Source organism: Electrona antarctica (assembly GCF_951216825.1).
Source record: "Electrona antarctica genome assembly, chromosome: 2".
Taxonomy (NCBI): domain Eukaryota; kingdom Metazoa; phylum Chordata; class Actinopteri; order Myctophiformes; family Myctophidae; genus Electrona; species Electrona antarctica.
This window is the reverse complement of record NC_136807.1, coordinates 22719121-22740258: the sequence shown is the minus strand read 5'-3', so window position 1 is coordinate 22740258 and position 21138 is coordinate 22719121. Positions and strand designations below refer to the sequence as shown.

Genomic DNA, 21138 nt, shown 5'->3' with positions numbered 1-21138 from the left:
AAAAGTAGGCTACTACTCACGTTTTACAAATACAGTAGCGAGTAGCCTATAGACTTTTAACAGATTATTTGAAATATGCCTACTCTGTTAAAAAAGTAAAAGTCCGAAATTCAAAAGTACAAAATTATCAAAATTGTAGCCTACTAATTTACTAAACTATAAAATGTGTAAATTAATTTGCAAATAGCAGATCTACAAGCTCACAATGCCTCACATTGCGAGCTTGTAGATCGGCTATTTTCAAAATGGTAAACATTTTTGCAATAACCAAAATCTACAAAGTAACATAATAACTATTAGTTTTCAAATACTTCGTGGGGTCTAAGTACAATATTTGCCTCTGAGTGAGATGTTAGATGTATAGCCTTTGATTTGATTGATTTAAGTATTTATTAACAGTTGGCAGAATTACAGTAGCCTACATTTCAAGCACAACTCAATACAAAAACTGTTAACTGTGAGTGGACGACAGTCACAACACCATAGCATAACACTTGTTTACAAGAGGCCAAGAGGGTCCACCGTTTTCAATTCATCATAAACCCCAATCTGAAAATCCCATGGCAAATATAACGGGCAAACAGCGAGTCTGTCTTGACTGAGAGAGATGTAGCCTAGTGGAGACTCAGACTCTAAGTAAAAAGTACTGAAAATTGGAAATACTCAAGTAAACAAAAAAGTAAAGTAAACAAAAAACAAAACAACAACAACAGAAAAATCTAAATTGTACTTGAGTAAACGTACTCTTGTCTCTTTGAGCATAAACTGTTTACAAATGTTTGAGCTCGCCTTATATCCGGTCATTCACTGGGGGGTTGCCTCCCACAATTTTCAAATGTTTCCGGTCATTCGGAGATTGTGGAATAGTTGGAGGGAAAGCATACAAGGGAAAGCTAGTTCGCATGCGAGACACACAACAGTTTCCGTATCCATTCTGGACCCAGACCGGATCAGCAACCAGCAAAGAGCGAATTGCTCTCAATTTGATTGGCCGACAGACGCGTCAATCACAGTGCCCTTGCCTCCCCCTTCCGCCCAGCAAGTCAATCGGTAATATCATATTTTAAACATTTTGTTGTGACCTCCTCCTCCCCACACGGAAGGTATTTTTATTTATCTATCTATCTATCTACATGTTGTTTACACCACATGCCTTCATTAATATGCACGTGTCAGTGTTACTGTGTCGATAATGTTTACACAATCTAATAATATACTTTCGTCAGCTGAGGTTGTTGGGTAACTTGGGTCAGTGCACTACTTAGAGCTAACTGCTAACGCTAACTAGTTAAAGCTAACAACAGCGACAGACAGACAGTTATTTGTTATTTATTAAATGTCACAGAAACCACGTTTTTGTTTTTAACTACCAGAAGGTCTTGTTGTTGTTGGTGGGTGCGTGCGTGCGCGTGTCTGGGTGACTGTGTGTTGTGTGGCAGTGGTTCTCAAAGTGTGGTCCTGGGTCCCCCATGGGTCCTTGAGGGGGTTCCAGAGGGTCCCCAGCAACAAATAAGAAAATACAGTTTTAATTTCTCTATTCTTTCACTGGTTAGCACAGAAGTAACAGAAGTGATTTAGTCTGGCAAGAGAATGTAGAATATTGTTAAGATCATTATTGATTGAGTTATGATTATTATTATATTGTGATTCTAATCTAAAAATACAAATCATTTTAATTGAGTCCTGGTCAGTGTTGATTTTGACAGCAGATTTTGATTTACCGTAGTTTTAGTCATATACTTTTTAATAAAATTCCACTTTAGTTTTAGTCATCTGAAATGTTTTAGTGTTGTATAGAATATCGTAAGATCATAAGTCATATCGTAAGATTTTAACTTTTTTGACTTAATCTACAGTTGAATTTGTCGACTAAAATGTATTTTGGCTGTGCCTTGCTGGCATCGTAAAAGCTGGTTTTAGACTTGGTTGCATGCTGAAAATAGCCGATCTATCTAGCTCACACAACGTCGTTAGCATGATGGGTTGTGAGCTTGTAGATCTGCTATTTTATTTAAATAGCATACAATTACTTGTCATTTAGTTCTACTGGATCTCATCTCCACTCTTCACTCCCTAACATTTTAGTCTAGTTTTTTTATTTGTTCTTCTTCTGTTGGGATTTCCGGCAGTGTTGACGCTGTTGTGTATAACTGCCCTTCACAGTTCAGGATGATTATTGTGCTGTGATATTAAATAACACCATACCACTATTTACAAAGTCCACCCAAAGTGATCCCCTTCACGTGCTATAGTCCGTTCTACTCAGACCCAGAGGTCTGAGTCTGTGCGAACCCTTCTCTGAGGGTAAAATCAAGGTCTTTAATTACGTTTTTATTTAGATTTGTCAGTGACAAAAGTATTAGTCGACAAACATTTTTGTCAAAGCTTTAGTTGACGAAATCAACACTGACCCTCATTTTCAAATGGGGGTCAGATTACGGGTCCTTGACATGAAAGTGTTTGAGAACTGTTCAGATTTACTTGAGTAGCAATACCACAAAATAAAGTCAGGGGTCAAGTGTATTGGTCAGAAACATGATCGACACACAGCTGAGGCTGGGAATTGAACCAGGGACATCCTGTTTCCCAATCCCAGGTGGCCTCTCTACCCATTCAGCTAACCAGTAGTTCCCAAACATTTTAACTCGAGAGTTGAGACCCAGAAAATAAATTAGATGTTTGCCCGGGGCCCAAACTAGTGAAAAACTTGGCTACTAATTGAACCTAAAGTTTATGGAAATGTATGGAAATTATTAGATTTGTTAAATGTATGAAAGATATTTTTTTTTTGATATTTATTCGTGACCCATGCAAGTTGTAACGTGACCCAAAGATGGGTCACAATGTTTGAATGTAACAAACTGGTATTTCCAGTTAGAAATGTCTAGGAATGTTTTCACAATGTAAAATAAAAGTGTCCAGAACATTAGCTGTGTCTAGTTTGTTTGTCAACCTGTCAATATTTGCAACAAACTAATATATTTCCATTTTCCAATAGTCGATAACAATATTTATATACAAGTCTTCCAGAAATATGGTTATTGGTTAATGAATAATAATACTGCTCCAATGCAACGCTACCAATGCTGCCAAGTGCCACCGCTGCAAAACCTGCCATCTATCCAGAAATATTTCTTGGGTGTGGTGATGACGTGATGTCGTGATGATTTAGGTCTATATAGCTGCCCAAGTGCTACAAGCTTGTCTCATCGTGATGCGTTGTGAGCTTGTACTTGTAGATTGTCTACTTTTCAAATATCCTAAATATAAAATAGGTCGTTTTGTATTGTAATAATAATCTATGGTAAATCTGCAAAGTAACCAGTGACTAATGCTGTCAGATAACTAGTCGAGTAAATGCTCAAGTAAAGTAAAAGTTACTTTCCAACCACCACTGCTGTGCAGTAAGAAGCTACTTGTTCTTTGCAGGCTGTGATGCTGCATTCAAGAGCCTGGTAGACGAGAACATAACTTTACAAACGGTGTGATGCTGCATTCGTGAGGGTGGTAGATGACAACGTCAAAGTTATGACCAGTGAAGAGGAGTTCTACGATGCTGAGACAGGTGAGTCGGATGTCAAACTTAAAAATAATAAAAATAAAATAAAACAGAGTTTTTATTCTTGAGAAGGTATAGTAGATTGTTACAGCTGTTCTGTAAGATCCTGAAAGCTGATCTGCTACTTTTGATGCTTTTGTGTGACACTGTAGTATGATCAAGTAGGGTGTTAATTTACGGGGGAAAAAAGTTAAAATATGGAGATAAGAGGTTTCTGCTCGACTTCTATACATGTTGGACATGACTTGTTACACAGTCTGGTGGAGTAGAGTCTGCACAGGCACACATGAGCAATGTGAGCATGTGACAAATGACAACATGACTTCCAAGCTGCATCACATTTTGTCGTCATATTTCAGGACTGGAGTCTGACGATTCCGGTGAGGGGGAGGTCAGTTTTAAAGATGCTCAGGTGTTAAACAGTAAACGCGCCACAACGCAGGAGAACGGACAGTGGCAGCGCAGGTGAGACTTTTTAAATTAATGACACGGTGGATTTGAACCCTGGGGGTGGGCAGCTACTTTACAAAATAAATACCAGTGTTAATTTAAAGCTGCAATCCGTGACTTTTATGGACTAGTACCCGGGACTCAAACCTGGGACCTGTGCATTATTTTGCCTTGAGACGTGTGATTATGTGCTTATGAGCCAATAATATATTATACAGTCACTCATAGTTGTGTTTGAATGTGAACCAGGAAAGCCCTGCCTGCTCCGATGATCTGCAGGAACAACTTCAGTGTGTGGAACATGCTGAAGAAATGTATGGGCATGGTGAGTATAGTAGCACAACCTATAGCAGGCTTTCTCAAAGTGGGTGCTGTAGCACGGCACCCTAGGGTTCTGCAACGCAAGTCCAGGTTGTGCAACAGAATACTACTATTTGGAATATATCAATATCATTTCAGTTTAAACACTTGGACCCTCTGTACTGACGATATCATTATAGTGCTCAGTGTGAATGGCACTTTAACTAGAAATTCTTACGATTAAGTGCATGTATGTTTGCTGTATTAACGTGAACTTTGATTTTCTTAAAGGTGTAGTGAAATGAAAAATACGTTTTTCACACTTAGACCATATCCATGGTCATCATATGGGCATACCTAACAATGGATGCCAAAAAAATGTGAAAATTCAAATTTTTGTGTGTTTTTATATCAAAAGTCCATAAATTATTACTTCCTGAAAACGAAAACGTGCTGCGTGATGACGTGTCGAGGCCAACATCGATAAAAGCCAATAAAAATGAAGCTCACCAGTTTAATTCCCCATATCTCCGCATCCGTCCAGCACAGGCTGCACAGCTGCTACTGATTACAGACATCTTCCGTTTTTATTCCCATTCAAGATAACATCCAGAGAGTGTATTACTCGGTTTCAACTTAATCATCACGCTAAAAATGTATCTGAAAACATTATAGGGTAGAAATAAGCCACATTAAGTGTAAACTGGTAAAGCTGGCTGACTATCTGATTTGTAAACAAACATCCACACGCTGTCCTGCGTAGGCTGCGTAGCATAGCTACCCGTCCCTAGCTACCGTCCCATCCCCTGAAGGGATGCGACGCTCTGATTGGTTCAGAAACTTCATAGCGGTGTTTCAACTTGAGACCGTCTGAAACTTCAAAATAAAATGTCCACCATTTCCGTTTCACTATGCCTTTAATGGCTGAAATACTGAAAATGTCCCTGTCTATATCCTGTTCAAGATCAGTTAAAACAAGTGTATTTTCCTGACCTTGTCTAGCTATAGAGAAATGACAAACATTCAAATCCAATCAATTATTTCCCACGGCTTATTTAAGAGTAGTAGTGGACGTGGATGAAAGCAAAGATGCTGTCTTGTGGGATTGCACCGCTATGGCGCTGTGTTATCCTTTAAATATCATATAGAAACCCCTCCCTTTGTTATCACACAGGAGCTGTCCAAAATAGCAATGCCAGTGTCCTTCAACGAGCCTCTGAGTTTCCTTCAGAGACTGTGTGAGTACATGGAGCACACCCACCTCATCCTGAAGGCCTGCACCATGTCTGACTCCATAGAGCGCATGAAGGTACAACACTCTGACACCATAGAGCGCATGAAGGTACATCACTACATGTACACTACATGTATTCATACTTCAGTTTTAGGTGATGATGTGACCACCGAAAACGGTGGGTGCGTGCGTGCTGTCTTGTGGGATTCCACCGAAAACTGTGGTCACCTCATCACCTAAAAAGTAAAAACATATAATCTCTCTTTTGGGTCTCGACCGGAATCACTGCTCAACGTCCCCGCCTGGGTTTCCCTCCCTCGAACACGCGACAATTGTGTTTGTTTGTATAGTCTGTCGAACAGGCTGATGCTGATGCTTTTTGTTTTTGCTTAATGTAAATCGCTCTGGATTAAGAGCGTCTGCTAAATGCCTAAATTGTAAATTGCACCACAACGGTATATTCGACCACTAAAGTCTTCACTTACCCAATGCATCTCCAACATTTGAACCTGTCTGTTGTATGTCTCTGTGTGACAGTTTGTTGCAGCGTTCGCCGTATCCTCTGTGGCGTCTCAGTGGGAGAGGACTGGAAAGCCCTTTAATCCTTTACTGGGGGAGACATATGAACTCACAAGGTATTGAAGACAAATGTGTTGAGCTTCTGAAGCAGTTTGATTGATGCAAAATATGCATATACACTTATACAGTACATGTACATCTGTCAAAAGGATAAAACACACTTGAGAAACTTGAGAGCTTATTTTCATTGTTACACTCCAACTTGGAGTGTAAATGTGTGTAAACTGAGTACCATGTTTGGGGGTAGCAGAGACATACAGAAAACGACAATCAACAATACACACATTCATACAATTTCAGCATGCTAGACATGTAAAATATCAAAAGAACAACATGGGTTTCTTTAAATGGCAGCTGTTACATCTTGACTAATTGATGGGTGGTTACAGTAGGTCCAGCTGCTATTCAGCCAGATCTTCTTCTTCATATCAAGGTCCATTATTTATTGGGCATTTGAGCCACGGAACACAAAGACCCAAAACCTAGAATATTTTGTCGCCGTTGGATAAGATTTTGTCCATACTGTAATTCTGTGCTGTATTGATGTTGGTACCATAGGAGAGATAACAGGCAAACGTTGATCAAAATAACAATTATTTAACATTCTCCAATCGTGTACTTCTTGTAAATTAAGTAATGCAGAGCGTAAAATGAAACCAAATGGACCCGTAAGGGTTTCATTTTACACTCTTAAGAGTTCAAGATTTACAGTATAAGGGTCCATTTGGTTACTAACTTTACATCATTTAGCTGGGGATCACCTGGAACCCCGTTAAAAACCACTGCTTTATGTGCCTTTATGTTACACCGGAGAGAGACTAGTGTCTCTTCTATAGTTAACTCACACAGTTTGAAATAGGTTTACATGAGTCGGCAGTCTCTAATGAGTTTGTCAGTGAGGAACAGGTGGTAATTAGAGTGTTAAGTATTGTCTACTGGTAAGCTTCATTACATTTATCAATACCATAGTGTTTATATGCATTTTCGCCACCACACAGGGAATAGGAGGGTTACACAGTTACAAGCTGTGCTTTTATTTTGTAGGGAGGAGGAGGGCTACACAGTTACAAGCTGTGCTTTCATTTTGTAGGGAGGAGGAGGGTTACAGGCTGTGCTTTTATTTTGTAGGGAGGAGGAGGGTTACAGGCTCTGCTTTTATTTTGTAGGGAGGAGGAGGGGTACAGGCTGATCTCGGAGCAGGTGAGCCACCATCCTCCCGTCAGTGCCTTCCATGCTCAGTCCTTACAGCAGGAGTTTGAGTTCCACGGCTCCATCTACCCCAAGCTCAAGTTCTGGGGGAAGAGTGTCGAGGCCGAGCCCAGAGGAACCATGACTTTGGAGCTACTGAAGTGAGTTGTGTGCGCACGTGCGAGTGTGTGTGTGTGTGTGGACCCCCTTGTTGGAGATCGCTGGCGTAGAGTGGAGAGGAGTTGAGCCAACATGTATCTGTCCATCCATTGATCCATGTTATATTGACCAATCACACCTGTGAATTGACTTGCAGACACAAGGAAGCGTACACGTGGACAAACCCAATGTGCTGTGTGCACATCCTGGGAAAAATGTGGATTGAGCAGTATGGTACTGTGGACCTGGTCAACCACAGGTAGGTACTATTATTGCAACATCATAAACAATAACAACAACAGCAACATCATCTAGGGTTGTCACGACTATACAAATAATTGCCATTAAAGGCCTAAACCACTTTGGTAGTGGTTTGGGAAAAACACTACAGGCTTGGCACTTTGTGAGCTTGTAAATCGTCTGTTTCCACTATTTCTTAACAGATGAATTTACACAAATGTATGGAAATGATTCTGATGATTATGCAAAAGTAATTACGATTATCTCCAGTAATTGTGATGATGTAATAGTGACCGGCCTAATGGCGTGTGTGTGAGTGACAGAATGCCGTTGTGTTTCAGTACAGGAGATAGGTGTGTGCTGAACTTCAAGCCCTGTGGTATGTTTGGAAAAGAACTGCACAGGGTGGAGGGTTACATCCAAGACAAGAGGTACATGTTACATTATTTATATTTACATTTTAAGTTGGGGGGATTTGGATTGTATTTATTCTATCGTACTAGGGATGTGAAAAAAATGTCAAATCGACTCGATTTTCGACTCACCGCGACTCAAAAACGTATGAGTCGAAAAATAGTTTTTAATTATTATTATTATTTTTGTAATGGCTTGTTATAAACGTTGCTGTTTCAAATGTTGTCCAAATGGGGGAGGTGTCTGTGTGTGACACCCCTGTGCTGCTACTGCTAAGTGCTAACTGTGCCGGTCGACACATCATGCATGGTTATGTTGTGGTTTGAGAATAGAATAGACCCCATCGTCCTAGGGTGTGGGGTGGGGGGGTATCTTAGCAACACTGAATGTGCTGTCCCATTGGTCGTGTGCTCGTGTCATGAGCCAATGGCTGCAGCTCTGAGCTTCCCAGACCCCAGATTCACAGCTCACACACAGTGTTGCCATGTTGTTTTATTAACCCATTTAGGCCTCAGGCCGATTTAAAGTTTTCTGAAAAACTTCAAATATTGAAATAGCAGCATCACATTTTTAACATTTTTGAATACTGTACATACGGTACAGAACCCCAAAATGGGTTCCTGGCCTGAAGGGGTAAAACACCAAAAGGGGTTCCCGCCCAGAATGGGGACTTTGGGCTTGTTTTTCTGTAAAGTTGCTTGTAAAAATTGTAGTTGCAGGTTGCGTTTTTTTGGTCTTGTTTTTCAAAGTGTAGTTGTTTATTTGGGCATAGCCTTGTTTCTAAAGTGTAGTTGCTTATTTGGGATTGATTCCCACACATTTTCATGTCAAGGACCTCCAGATTAAAGTATTTGTCCAACTAAGGACCCTAGATCTAGACATAATGTTGTGCCAGGAACCCCCATACATACAAGATTTGTGGTGTTGGTAAAATGTTTCAAAGAATATTCCACATTTTGTAAAAGAAAATAATAATAATAATTCCATGATTGTTTTGAAAATAGCAGATCTGTGTGACGCGTTGTGAGCTTGTAGATCGTCTATTTTCAAATAGCCTAGTAGTCGCTTCTTTTTGGCTTGTTTTCTTAGATTTTAATGCTTATTTCTCTCACAAACTGGCAACTCTCACACAGGCAGTAATGTAAACTCACTGACAGGTCCGCTCTTCTCGTTGGGAGGACTGAGACTCAAAGAGTTGTCAAATATAGACATTTCGGTCTCAAAAGTCCATCTTATCTAACTCCAATATACCGTAATCATTTGTTCGAGCCCTCATGTTCAGATCCTGTCTTCCGGAATTGGTTTGACAAGGGGATCAGAACTATTAAAGATCTGTACAGTAACGGGACTATGGCACCATTCTCATACTTAACAGAGGAATTCCGTTTGCCTGGCTCTCATCTATTTCGCTACTTTCAGATCAGACACTTTGTACAAAGACAATTCCCAAACTTTCCAAACCAACCCAACCATTCTGCAGTGGACTCTTTACTTTATCTGAACCATAATACAAAGGGTTTAATTTCAACAATATATAATGAACTTAACTCAATAAACCCAGAAACTCTTAACCATCTTAGGGCAGCATGGGAGCAGGACCTGGGGTTAGAATTGCCTGACCCGACATGGAAGACAGCTTTGAGACTGGTTCACAGTTCCTCAATCTGTGCTAGACATAGTCTTATCCAATGTAAGATTATTCATCGGGTTCATTACACAAACGCAAGACTAGCACAGATATTTCCAGATATTAGTGATGCATGCAACCGATGTAGACAACCTGCTGCTGGTCTGTCACATACCTGTATGTTTTGGTCATGCCCCAGGTTGGTGGACTTTTGGACAGATATATTTAAATCTTATTCTGATATATTGGGTGTATCCATCCTACCAAACCCGCTAACAGCCTTATTTGGTATTCCCCCAGGGACCAACATTCCTCTATACCTTAAGAGAATAATCTCCTTTACTTATCTTTTAGCCCGACGCCTTATACTCCTCAAATGGAAACATGTTTCTCCACCTACACACAACGGATGGATAAAGGACGCACTATTCTATCTTAAGCTTGAAAAGATTAGATTCTCACTCAACGGTTCCATGACAACTTTCCAGCAAACATGGACGCCCTTTGTGGACCATGTAAAAACCCTGACGGTAGTCCCAGAGATGAGCGATATTTGAACTAATAGAAAATGGTGAATGCATAGGCCTATGCGTTGTACGTGCGTTGTGTAAACCGGTGGCTGTGTGCACACACAGGTGGTCCCCCCTCCCCTCTTTTCCTCCTTTCTTCTCTCTCTCTTAATTTATCTACCTTTTTCTTTTTTTTAATGTATTCTTTCTTCCCCCTCTCTTTTCTCTAGCATTGTCTCTGCATTGGGGAAGAGTGGGTGGGTACAGTGGGTGGATGGGAGGGAAATGAGGGGTGTCTATATCTATGTATCACAAATGTACATGTATATGAACAAGGACCCCACATGGGAGGTGAAAAAAATGTAAAAAACCCAATAAAAAGATATTAAAAAAAATATATATAGATTTTTCAAAAAATAGAAGATCTACAAGCTCATATCATGACGCGAAGTGGCGCGATATGTGCTTGAAGATCCTCTATGTTTGAATAGTCAAAGTATAAAATAATGGTTGAAGTGGTTACACAGATGGTTTGAATGGGCTAAAACCCATTTTTTATTATTTTTTTGAAATAAATCACAGTGCTTCTCACGCTAGAAGTTTGTGCCTCTGTTGTTGCCAGCAAGAAGAAGCGGTATGTGGTGTATGGAAAGTGGACAGAGTGCCTGTACTGTGTGGACCCCAAGACTTATGAGACACACAAGAAAACAGAAAAGAAGACTGGAGACTCTAAAAAGCAGAGACAGGTGAGTAATGACCCATAATCATAATTTATACTTGTGTCTCTCGACAAAACAGAAATTGGTCAAACTAAAAGTACAATGCGTTTGAGCTTGTAGTTTGGCTATTTTCGGCAAGCTATACTGTTATAAGACCAAATGTAAACCAGGCTTAAAGGTGTAAGTGACATTCTTGGGTTAAAACAAACAAAACAAAAAGTTCAAAAGTTGAAGCTTCTATATTGTGATAGTAATCATTAGCCTGATTATCAGACTTAAGCTTTGTGAAGCTTGACCACTCAGTCTATGGTCTCAAGCAAGGCTAAGTAAACATTGCTGTAGTGTAGTGTTTGTTCAGTAGCAGGGGTCTATTCAGCTCTTAAATAAAAACAAAGTACATTTTCAGGTGGGACATCAATTTCAGTACAGCACCTTTATAAGACTCGGATCGATGTGCTGTGTGTTCACTGTGTTGTGATACTAACTCACTAACACTATTATTCCCATGGTTCAGTTCTCCTCTTTCAAAGTACTGTAAAGTGAAGTAATTTGTGTGTGTCTGACTGATCAAACATTTGTGCACTTATGTTTTTCTTTCACGTTAACATGCATTGACAGGCATTCGCTGAAGGTAAGGTCCAGTGTGTTTCATATGTCTTTATGTAGCATACTGCTGTTGTTAGGGATGGGAAATTATACAAAATGCCGTTAAGCATTCTAATTCAATGATTCAACGATTTCGTATAGATTTCTATTGTGGAAAAAGTATAGGCCTGCACAGGTTGTTTCGAATCCCGGGGTGGACATAAAATTGACAGCAGCTAGCTTTAAAATTAATCACAGTGCTTCTTATCTGTCGTAGACGCATGACATTGCAAACATTCTACTGTCAGATGATAAACATGCCAGCACTGATGAAAGACATTGATTAGCTTGAAGCTTTGGAATCTTACGATTCCGGATGTGGATTCCCATCCCTAATGCTGCGTTCACACTAACAGCTGCAAAGGTACAGGCTACCATTCACATAGACACACTGTATATAAAGGCTACCATTCACATAGACACACTGTATATAAAGGTACAGGCTACCATTCATTCACATAGACATACTGTATATAAAGGTACAGGCTACCATTCATTCACATAGACACACTGTATATAAAGGTACAGGCTACCATTCATTCACATAGACACACTGTATATAAAGGCTACCATTCACATAGACACACTGTATATAAAGGTACAGGCTACCATTCATTCACATAGACATACTGTATATAAAGGTACAGGCTACCATTCATTCACATAGACACACTGTATATAAAGGTACAGGCTACCATTCATTCACATAGACACACTGTATATAAAGGCTACCATTCACATAGACACACTGTATATAAAGGTACAGGCTACCATTCATTCACATAGACATACTGTATATAAAGGTACAGGCTACCATTCACATAGACACACTGTATATAAAGGTACAGGCTACCATTCATTCACATAGACACACTGTATATAAAGGTACAGGCTACCATTCACATAGACACACTGTATATAAAGGTACAGGCTGCCATTCACATAGACATACTGTATATAAAGGTACAGGCTACCATTCATTCACATAGACACACTGTATATAAAGGCTACCATTCACATAGACACACTGTATATAAAGGTACAGGCTACCATTCACATAGACACACTGTATATAAAGGTACAGGCTACCATTCACATAGACACACTGTATATAAAGGTACAGGCTACCATTCATTCACATAGACACACTGTATATAAAGGCTACCATTCACATAGACATACTGTATATAAAGGCTAGAGTCTCCAGCGTCGTTCACTGGTGACCATCTTGCTACAGTGAACTTTTCTGGTACGTTTTATCGTTTTATCCAAGGGGGAAATGGCAAGAGTCGCGATCTCTGGTTACTTCCCGTATCTGTGTGAAGTGGGCGGACACATTATTAAGAGACGGGAAGAATGTTGGAGTCTATTCATTTCCAATGACCCAATCATCAAGATATCAGCCTGTACCCCTCCTCCTCCCTACAAAATAAAAGCATATAAAAGCTATGATTCAGGATGCGTATCTGCTTAATGTTATTTTTATATGAAAGTGCTGACGTCTCTTTTTGACCCCAGGCTTTATATTTCCCTTAATATTATTCTGGCTCATCGGACGCACGGTTGACGTCAACGGGCATGGGGGTCGACACTTCAGCAGCTCGCAGAGAGATTGTCTGTGTCGCTTTGTAGCTTTGTATGTTTTGTAGCTGACAGCGTGAACGAAGCATAAGTTAACCAGTGTTGTCTAGTTCAAGTGTATGACCATTCATAATGCATCATGTCCTGCATTGATGACATGCATTGTGCCTTCAGAGAAACAGAACCCTTCTGTCCTGTGTTGTACTGTACATAGAGCAGTGGTTCCCAAACCTTTTAGCTCCAGACACCAAAGGAGACATTTGATTTTTCCCCAGGACCCGAACTAGTGAAAATAGCAGATATACAAGCTCACAGATCTGCTATTTCCACACTAATTTCTCATTTATTTATTTTTATTCGTGAAACTCTTTTTGAAAATAGCTTGATTTTGTTTTCATCTCATGGAAATGTGTGCATTTGTGGAAATCTTTAGAAACTCGTATTAATAATAATTTACGACAAATTTAGGGAACAAGAAATAAAAGGATATTGACTTGTAACCCATAAAAATATGTCCGCGACCCACAAATGGGTGATTATGAATTGTGTGTTGTGCGTGCGTGTGTGTGTGTAGGAACACAGTGCAGAAGGTGATGATGGGTGTGAGCTTCCAGAGTTACAGGAAACGGTGACTGTGATACCAGGAAGTGCCTTACTGTGGAGGGTAACGCCCCGTCCTGCCCACTCAGCACAGGTACCAACCACACACACACACTTTCTTTTTATATGTACGTCCAAACTAGGGCCACCAGGTTTAAAGGGCTTAACCTGTGACCTTTTGCTCCCGTCTAGATGTATAACTTCAGCAGCTTTGCGTTGACGCTGAACGAGTTGGAGCCGGGCATGAAGAGACTGCTGCCCGTCACCGACTGCAGGCTCAGACCTGACATCAGAGCCATGGAGAACGGAGACATAGGTGATCAAATCAAATCAAATCAAATCAAAGTTTATTTATATAGCACATTTACATTTTGACCGAAGACGAACCAAAGTGCTGAACAAGAAATGTAAAAACCACACCTGTGTGAAGTGAGGAGTCTAATTCATGTTGATTAGGTGATGTAATGGTGATGTAAAACAAACATTAAATTCTCTTTATTGTTAATGGCATTTAATGTTTGTGTTAGGGACAAGATGACGTACATTTTCCCTTCATTGTCATTGGCGTTTTTAAAACAAACATTGAACTAAAAACATACATCAAAAACAATGAGTGACATAAAATAGCAAAAAATCACACTCTTATCATTATACATCATCAATGTATGTCAATTTTCCATTAATTGTCAATGAAATGTAATGTTTGTGTTAGGACAAAAATCTACACTATAGTGTATAGCTGAATATAGGAGGGGCTAGCGCCCCTCAATAAAGCAGAAGTACATGCATACATGTTATATAAAGATATATGTGTAGTCAAACAACATTAAAAGCCAGGGAGAAAAGGTGCGCCTTTAGAAGAGATTTAAAATCACCCAGGGACTGGGCAGAGCGAATGGGAATAGGCAGGGCATTCCACAGTGTGGGACACCACCAACATGCATACCTGTACATACTTGGTCCCTGATTGGCCGAGCGACGCCACCGACATACACAGCCGATTACAGTACTTGTGCGCTCTGCTTGCTCAAGCAATAAGTGGTTGAAATGACTGACGCTATATTAACTACTTAATCATCCTGGGAGCCCCCGAGCCCCACAGCTTGAGAACCAATGCCAGATGGTGTGTTCACACAGGCAGATGTAAAAGATGCAGTCTACCATTCATTGTCAATGGAAGCCAGCGACATCATGACGTTGCAAAGACACAATGATTCATTTAGCTGCTCCAAATCAACTCACAACTCGTCTTTGTGTCTGCCCGTGTGAACGCACCATTAGAGACACATCACTCCTTGTGTGATGTCATACCTCATTATGTGTGATGTCATTACATTGTGTGGTGTTATACCATATCATGTGTGATACCTTGTAGACACAGGAAGTGCAGAGAAGGAGAGGCTTGAGGAAAAACAGCGCTCAGCCCGTAAGGAACGATCCATGGATGAAGAGGAATGGTCCACCAGGTGGGTTCAATCAACACCTAGAAACCACATTGAGAGTCTTGTATCGCAGGGAGATTTGAACATCGTGCTCTGTTATAACACTGGGTTCAATTAGATTTTGCCACGGTGTGTGTCTATCTACTCGAGTGACAGATAGCATCTAAGCCCATGACCCACCTACTGTAGTTCCAACTCACTCCAACACGCTAGTTTGGGATGGCTCAGGGTAGAAGATGGGGTTAAGCAAATGTCAATGGGATTGGTATTTAAGATGCGAAGGCCCCTTTCCTCCCCGAAATTACACACACTTGTCGATGCCCCCTTCTGTGACACGAGGGACTGCCTCTCACATGAGTGGACCGCATTAAATAACTCCCAAAACCTCTGCTAAACCGATACCGCATCATCTTTCCAATCCTAGTGCCTCGGGTTCGAATCCTTCTCATCGCAGTGTTTATTTAAAGGTTAGGTTTTAGGCATATTACTTTTTTTATGCCACTCGGCCCACTTGGTGAGAAAAGACTATAGCAGTAGGTAGGCAAAAAACACTTAAAATGGGGAGGCGCACGTTGCGATGGCCGCTAGAGCTGACTCAGCGCCTTCCATTTATGTGCTTTATTGTACAGTCTAATGGCCCTTGGGATGAAGTCTATCTGTGCTACATGTCTGAGATAAAAACCTGTTACTGAATTTGCTCTTCTGAGAATAAAAGTGAGTGAGACCCACAGCCACAACACTAGACGGCGACCATGATCTGGTACCAACCAATTTTAGAACAAATGCCATGGAGAAACTTCCACATAATTCCTGCGGGTTGTACCAAACGCATGCAAGCCTTTTCAGCTAGAACTATAGATTACAAACATAACTCCGGTTCTTTAATAATATGAGCGAGGTGTCTCACTAGAAGGGCTTTGCTATGTAGAATCGATTGCCTGCCTTAACTACTGTAAAACGGTCCGCCGATCTCCGACAGGGCGGGTTGTCTACCCAGGGGAGCAAACTTTGGAAATCAGTCATAGTCACTTGGTATGGGAAGAAATCTTAACTTTTCAAAGAATATAAAATAATCTTCTTAACCCATTTAGACCTGTGTTTTACCTTTCATGCTGGAAGCTACCTCTGTGTCTCATACACCTCTGTGTCTCATATAGTAACATTATTATTTATGAATTTGAACTTGGTTTTCAGAAAACATAAGGTTAGGTTTTAGATGCCGTTTTTAGAATTGGCCTCAGGTCTAAATGTATTAAAGAATAATCTGAAGTGGCCTGGGCCATGGCTCAGTGGTCCAGGCATCTTGGCCGGTAGCCCTGATCCCGAAGGCTTTTACTGCATGTCACTCCCCCATCTCTCTCCCCCATTTCCTGTCAGCCTACTGTCTGTCCCTCTATAAAAAATATAAAATAAAGCCGAAAGCCACAAAAAAGAAGAAGAATCTGAAGTGAATGTGAATCTGATGTCAATGACAGTTGATAAAACCCAAAGTTTAGATTACTAATATGTTAAACATTGTATTATTGTTTAACATATTAGTGTTTTTCTTTACAAATTAAGAGTCAATATCCTAATAATTAAAATGAAATATTTAATCGAATCGTGAGTTTAAATTCAAGAATCAAATTATGGATTATGCGTATCGTGACACCTCTAATAAGCAATGTAGCAAAAACCAACATATTCACACGGGAGACTTGGGTTGGAATCCCGGATAGTACATCTTACACATTTTCAGCTTTTAAAATGTTTGTTCTCCTTCAGGTGGTTCCAGCAGGGAATAAATCCGCACACAGGAGCTGAGGACTGGCTCTACACTGGAGGCTACTTTGAGAGAAATTACGGCCAGTCCCACTGTCCCGACATCTATTGATCACCACCCATTACCCCCAGCCGATATTTGTCACCTCATTTCTACACAGTCTGTGAAAAAAAGGTTATGATATATAGTATATTAGAAATGGTTTATTTGCAATTTTACGGTGCATTGATAGACTAGTTTTTTACAGAGTTGAAACGATAATCTCTTTCGTTTTTAGAGTTGACTTTTTAATTCAGACGCCACACATAAGGGACGTATTCTCGCACGTCGTACGTTGACCTTCATCTCAGGCCGTGTCAGGGATGTCGCCTGTTGTTTTGTTGCTGGGTTTCCGTAGTATGTTAAAGATTGTGACCTCCAGAAGTCCAGAGTTGTACTGTGACTGTTACTGCTGTCAAATACTAAACTAAATGGTCTCTCAAGTTAGATAACGATTCCACAATATTCTAATGCTATAGTGTAGACCAGGAGGGGTCCTTGACATTTTTCAGGCCAAGGACCCCTTAGCTGAGAGAGAGAGAGAGATGAAGCAGGGAACCCACACTACATATTGGATTCATCTTAAATGACTTAAAATCCTGAATTCTTTGTGAACTTGACCTTTGGCTCTGTACTTGGTCTGCTCTATTTATCCCTGTACACCAAACCTCTGCCGAAAATGGCCAATCCACAAGCTCACAGCATGTCTGCGGCGCATTGTGAGCTTGTGGATCGGCTATTTTTGGCTAATGTCCCTCCCAGAATACTAGGGATGCGAGGGTTCAAGTGGTTAATGTAAAAAAATAAAATAAACAAAGTTCCTATCACATGAAGATTTGACGATGAATACTGGGAAAATCCACATTAAAACGTGTGCTTTTTCAGCGACGTCATGATGGAAGCCTGCAGTCTATCTGGAGAGACTAGATAAGCACTGTGGTTTAATGCACCATTTGAGTCTATCTGGAGAGACTAGATAAGCACTGTGGTTTAATGCACCATTTATGGACATGATGGAAGCCTGCAGTCTATCTGGAGGGACTAGATAAGCACTGTGGTTTAATGCACCATTTAAGCCACATTAGAAACATTTGGGTTTAAGAGTACCGGTGCACATTAGGGCTGGGCGATATGACTTTCATATGATTATTTCAAACCTTTGCCTCAATTAGGAATAATGAACAATTGTGGTCTCCACCAGGCAGAAGGCATGGCCGAGTTTTTGCCCGTCCGCTCGCCTGTCTGTGTACAGCTAATTTCCGGCACCGTTGATCGGCGTGAAACACTCCCTGCGTGCCAGAGCAGAGCCTCTTTCTCACATGTTTGACATCCGCCTGCTAATTCACCACCAGGAGGCAGATTTTTGCATTTGTTTTTTATATTACTCCTACAGATTTTGTCCAAACAGTATCTCTATAGTCATGACTCATGTGATCAAGATGAATCTGTCAGATTTTTCATATTCTATCCTGATTGGCTTGTGGATTGGAGTGCTCTGTTTTGAACAGAATGCCTCAAATCATGAACGCAGTGTGAGATTGCGGTGAAACTGCACGCACATTGCCACTAGGCCCAGGAAGAAATGCTATCCTTTTGACATTGTCCTTTAAAGCGCCTGAGAGGGCCTTTTTTCGGTTAATCGCCCAGTGCACATAACTGTATATCAAGCTACATCATTCAGGGTTACAAGTATCTGTTACTTTTCTATAATCTTTTTTGAATACTAGATATTTATTTTATTCAGTACTAAACCATCCCTCAAAGTGGGATGAGTGGGGTTTATTTTCTGTGACTAGATAACTAGATATCAAAAGCTGCTCTTATGACATTGTTTACTCACTTAGTAAACAGAGGAATACTGTCTAAATTATTGTAATTATTAACTGTAATATACTATAGATGTGCATGTGAGAGCATGGTCACCAGAATGTCCTCTTTATACCTGTGGTTCTCAACCTTTTCAGGCTATGGCCATCCAAAATAATCTTATTTGAACACCCACCATGACAAGCACTTAGTTGGAATGTAGAAGTTGAGGCATTACATTTTGTTTGACTTGGTTCCACAGATGCATATTGTGAAAATAGCCGATCTGCGAGGCGTTGTGAGCTTGTCGATTGGCTATTTTCACAATTGTTGCTGATTTATATATTTTTCTTTTCACGTATTAAAAGGGTCATCACTTCACTGTCCTCTGGGTTATGTGTGTGAGAAACACTGCGATATACAACCAAAAGCCATGGAACATTTAAGGTTTTTCTGCACAAAACACATTACTGTAACTGCATCCATTTGAAATGAACACAAGTTACTGTAACTATCCATATGAAATGAACATAAGTTACTGTAACTATCCATGTGAAATTAACAACTATTGTAGTGGATTAAAAAGTACAATATTTGCCTCAGATCTAGTGGAGTAAAAAAGGGAAATAATCAAGTAAAGTACTTAAAACAGAACCATGTACCTTTTTTTGGATGAATAAAATGTATTTTTGTCCAATCTGTATAGTGGAGTATTTGAATACAATATAACATACAATTGGGGTGGTTGCATTTTGTCTACCTGCTCTTCTATTGAGACATTTAGATTGTGTCGAAGGTCATGTCTCACCTGACACTATTCAAGATATCCCCTGAGCAAGCAGGCAGGCTCTGTTAGCTCAACCAGCACTTGTGCAGTCAAATCCAGGGTAGAAAAGGAAGTTTCATAGTGCAGCTTTAGATATAGGCTTTAAGTACAGTACTTGAGTGAAATGTAGGCTTTCTAATGTCACTTTGCACCACAGGACACTTCAACCATGCCTTCCCTCTTGAAATGTGAATATATATATATTTTTTGCCAGTATCAGAGATGGATTTAAATTGAAATGGGTTTTTAACCGGAATCACATCGTTCCGTTTCGAGGATTTGGAAATGTGACACTTGTGTCACACACACAATTTCAGCCGATTAAGCTGTTGAAGAGCAGAACTCTCCACACACACAAAACACATTAAGTTATAAGACATTGTTACATTAAAAAGTGATGTCATGTTTACATCACATTCAAATTATTTAACCCCTTAAAAGACAAGGCAACAGATCATTTTAAAAATTCTACCCATGTAATGATTTTGCATTTGCATAAAGCCATAATAGGTTTGTGCATTTAATATTCTGGGAATCTGTTACAAGTGCTAAATCTGACCTGCCTTCAACATTCTGCCGCTGTTGATCAGGCTGTGAAAACGAATGTCTCTGTGAATGAAGTCATACATCTTTCATGGTGGCTTTCAAAGTGTAGCTGCAGAATGTGGCTTGTTGGACCTGCAGGCCCAAAGGCTTCCACACAACCATTTAATGTGCGTTCGGTACTCTAGTCTAGAATAGATGTTGGCACAACGTCAAGAGTCCTGTTCAGTTCACTACTGCATGAAAACAAGGCCCTCGTTGTCCGCTTCTACAGGGAACAGACACTTCACATTCTAGTAACGTACATTTACTCAACCAGTCGATGGTTCTCAAACTTTTTCAACTCAAGGACCCCCAAATGAATATGAATATGGCTGCGGACCACCCATCTGAAAAGGTTTTGTGCCAGGGACCCCCAGAAGAGATCTACAGTATGTAAAAAAATAAAAAAGGAAATTTACAAATACATTTCTAACCAAAAGTAGCAGATGTAAAAGCTCACAGCACAGCACGATGTGAGCAGATCTGCCAGCATTTTTCAATAGCCACTATATAATGGATTAGTGGTTAAAATGATTCTGATGCTGTATTGTCAAACAGTGACTCCTTGTGGTACAATGCTGATTGTGCTCTATATTCTGAGGCTTTATTAGCAAAAAGAAGAAAAATGCTCAAATTAAGTTTACAAGCTCCGACATCTTGCAATATCTCCAGCTTTCACACCTCCAAGTGATTATTCCTTTTAGCTACAGACAAAACAGGTTGCAATTTTGTAATATTGGAAAATGGGCTCAAGTTAAATTATACACAATGTGTAAATGTTGGATTACAAGTATACACCTTTTCTCTAATATGTGAATATTGTCATTTCAAGCGTTTGCCACTTCAAATTGGGTTTATGTGCCTGAATATTTTA

General features: G+C 40.1%; 2 protein-coding genes across 3 annotated transcripts in view; both read left to right on the top strand.

Moving 5' to 3' along the window:
* The window catches only part of LOC306934868 (ubiquitin-conjugating enzyme E2 variant 1), a 521434-nt gene that overhangs the window by 68219 nt on the left and 432077 nt on the right, over positions 1 to 21138 (top strand). The gene's annotated exons all lie outside the window — the stretch shown is intronic.
* LOC306915474 (oxysterol-binding protein-related protein 2-like) lies at positions 930 to 19234 on the top strand. 2 transcript variants are annotated; one of them, XM_079492813.1, is made up of 14 exons: positions 930 to 1050; positions 3430 to 3565; positions 3919 to 4024; positions 4259 to 4334; positions 5484 to 5618; positions 6081 to 6178; positions 7289 to 7471; positions 7627 to 7728; positions 8051 to 8140; positions 10882 to 11005; positions 13779 to 13898; positions 13997 to 14120; positions 15180 to 15270; positions 17011 to 19234. In XM_079492813.1, the coding sequence occupies exons 2-14, from the start codon at positions 3529 to 3531 to the stop codon at positions 17117 to 17119; spliced, it is 1395 nt and encodes a 464-aa protein (XP_079348939.1). In that variant the 5' UTR covers positions 930 to 1050; positions 3430 to 3528; the 3' UTR covers positions 17120 to 19234. The 2 variants fall into 2 exon arrangements, with proteins under 2 accessions (XP_079348939.1, XP_079348938.1); XM_079492812.1 differs by having other exon boundaries at positions 1018 to 1103.

Excerpts from the sequence above, each read along its gene's own strand:
- LOC306915474 (XM_079492813.1), top strand. The coding sequence starts at position 3,529 with ATGACCAGTGAAGAGGAGTTCTACGATGCTGAGACAG. Across the intron at positions 3,566-3,918 it reads GTTCTACGATGCTGAGACAG|GACTGGAGTCTGACGATTCC; the intron begins GTGAGTCGGATG and ends GTCATATTTCAG. Across the intron at positions 11,006-13,778 it reads ACTCTAAAAAGCAGAGACAG|GAACACAGTGCAGAAGGTGA; the intron begins GTGAGTAATGAC and ends GTGTGTGTGTAG.